At 58.4% G+C, this 2,502-nt stretch overlaps 1 protein-coding gene across 1 annotated transcript in view; it reads right to left on the bottom strand.

Annotated features, from left to right (window-relative positions):
• Positions 1 to 2,502, bottom strand: part of CDH22 (cadherin 22) — a 60,239-nt gene that overhangs the window by 48,237 nt on the left and 9,500 nt on the right. The window contains exons 2-4 of the mRNA XM_035896140.1: positions 2,330 to 2,499; positions 1,909 to 1,935; positions 860 to 912 (exon numbers count right to left, since the gene is read on the bottom strand). Coding sequence (XP_035752033.1) covers positions 860 to 912; positions 1,909 to 1,935; positions 2,330 to 2,499 — 250 coding nt within the window. The remainder of the gene's footprint in view (positions 1 to 859; positions 913 to 1,908; positions 1,936 to 2,329; positions 2,500 to 2,502) is intronic.

The following is a 2,502-nucleotide window of genomic DNA, read 5'->3' as shown; positions in this document are numbered from 1 at the left end:
GGGTGAGGAGAAAGCTACTTCTCAGACGACGTGTCCACCCTGTCCTCTGTACTCCCCGTTCCTGGGCAATGCGCTGGTAAGCTGAGGGAGAGCCAGGAGGGAGCTGGGCCGAGGTCAGCTGTATGAGGTTCAACAAGGCCACGTGCCGGGTCCTGCACTTTGGTCACAACAACCCCATGCAACACGCCAGGCATGGAGAAGAGTGACTGGAAAGCTGCATGGCAGAGAATGTCCTGCTGGTACTGGTTGAGAGCCGGCTGAACATGAGCCAGCAGTGTGCCCAGGTGGCCAAGAGGGCCAACGGCATCCTGGATTGTATCAGGACTAGTGTGGCCAGCAGGAGCAGGGCAGTGACCGTGCCCCTGTCCTGGGCACTGGTGAGGCTGCCCCTTGAATGCTGGGGTCAGGGTTGGGCCCCTCATTCCCAGGTGCTTAGGGACAGGGTTTAGTGGTGGATGGATACAGTTGGACTCAATGATCTTAAAGGTCTTTTCCAACCAAAAGATTCTATGATTCGAAGCAGCAGCATGTGGGTGCCCTCCAGCTCCGCGTTCGTACTGCAGGGGACCATGCGGCACCGCCACTTGAAGATGCTGTGTGAAGCTCTCCCTGCCCTGTTAGCTGGGCCATCTCCAGGGCTAGGCTGCTCCAGAGGAGCCCTTCTGCTCCCTGGCGTGGCCAGCAAGCTCCACGGTTGTCGCAGGCAGACATCAGCCTGATAAGCACAACAGGCTCTTGGCTCCTGCTCCCCTCTCTGAGCACGCAGCTTGGAAGCACAGCCCACACCATTCACAGCACTTCTCTTTACTTTTAACTTTTGAGTATTTTAATTTGCAGGAATCGCCTCCTTTCATGTAGTGAAACCGTGTTTCTTTCTCCCTCTGATCTCCAATTTCGCATAGAAACTGTCTCCTTTGATATGTCTTGTTCACATCAGTCTGATCAGGCAGCTCCATAATTGTTAGCGATTTTCAAAGAACTGGGATCCTTGTCTAATGCTCAGAGTCGAGAATTCCTGCCTTTTTAAATGTTGTTCAAGCAAAATAGATTAATTTAATTTCTTTCTTCCCTTTGGGAACAGGATGCCTCCTGCCTTGCTGCCTACATGCTGTCTTTCATTCCCCCAGGAGCACATGGCTGTAGTTCAAGGGGTCACTCTCTGGCTCGGGAAAGGATTTGTGCAGGTAAATGGAAGACGAAGGAGAACTTGGGATGCCTCAGGAGAGCTCGTTCTCCATACATCAACAGAAGTCCAGGCAGCAGCAGCTCCTCTGGTGTGGGCAATTCCTGCACGTCTGTACCTTCTGGAGGCCACGCACCAGTCTCGACACGCTGCGCATTAACCACGAGGAGCCAGAGCTCTGTCCTGAGGCAGCACAGCCCCGAGCACCACCCCCTGTACTGCGCCACCAGGACGCCTCTTCAGCCAGACCTCCCTGCAGGAGCACGGCAGGACCTGGCGCTTCACCGGCTGGCCCAGCTCCTCCTGCGGCGCAGCCCTGCTCTCCCCCAGCCCGTCCCCAGCCCCATGCTCTCCCTCCCAGTGCACTGGCACTGTCCCCCTTGCTGAGAGCATTGGGGACCTGCCTTCTTTTTGATGCCAGTCAGCCTTTTGCAGGCTGTCTTCTACTTTGATACAGCCTTTGGAGAACAGTGTTTTATAGTTCCCTGCCCGCAGCATGTGCCGACACGTGCAGTCTGTGACGCGCTCTGGCTGGTCAATGGGATGACAGATAGCCCGATGCGCGTGGGGAAGGGTGCGACGTTCTGGGCGGTGCAGCAAGCCAGCCGCCCTCCCCGGGCTCAAGGTGTGCTCAGCAGCGTGGGAACCCACCGTCAGGCCAGCACAGGGAGCAAGGGCAGCAACACTGCAGCTCATGCATCCCCTCCCTGCACCCCTCCCGATGCTCAGGGGAGCACAAACGCCCTGCCCTGCTCCGCCACGCACTGCCCTGCTCCGCCATCCCTGAGGGGACAGACTCACGCGGCCTCGCGGCACGCGTCCCAGCCTGGCCCTCAGCACTTCAGCGAGGCTGGTCAACAATGGACTTAAAAGATGCCCAGTGGCAAGGGGATTGGCAGGCTGATGGCAACACAGGGAAGCCACACTTCCGTCACCGGGGACATGAATTCCCCAGTCTCAGCCACCAACACCCGGCCCCTTGGAGGAAGGCCAGAAGCCAGGTGAGAAGGGCTCGGCAGCGCTGCAGAGCGCACAAGGGGACGGCAAAGCAGCAGGCAGAGGAGGGGCTGGGGCGCAGGCAGGCAGAGAGGCAGAAACCCCACTGGGGCCAACCTGAACCACAGGCAGCCGTGAGCTCTTCAGCGCCGGTCACGGGCCTGAGCCCGCAGCGTGTAGAAGGTTTTCTGCTCCCGGTCCAGGCGCTCAGTGGCATGGATGTCACCTGTGATCTCATCGATGAGGAAGATAGTCCCTGCACCCTCCCCGGAGATAGTGTACTTGATGGAGCCGTCCCCCTCATCCGAGTCCGAGTGGATCTG

Source organism: Egretta garzetta, unplaced genomic scaffold (genome assembly GCF_000687185.1).
Source record: "Egretta garzetta isolate BGI_Z169 unplaced genomic scaffold, ASM68718v1 scaffold356, whole genome shotgun sequence".
Lineage (NCBI taxonomy): Eukaryota > Metazoa > Chordata > Aves > Pelecaniformes > Ardeidae > Egretta > Egretta garzetta.
This window is presented reverse-complemented; position numbering and strand designations above follow the sequence as displayed.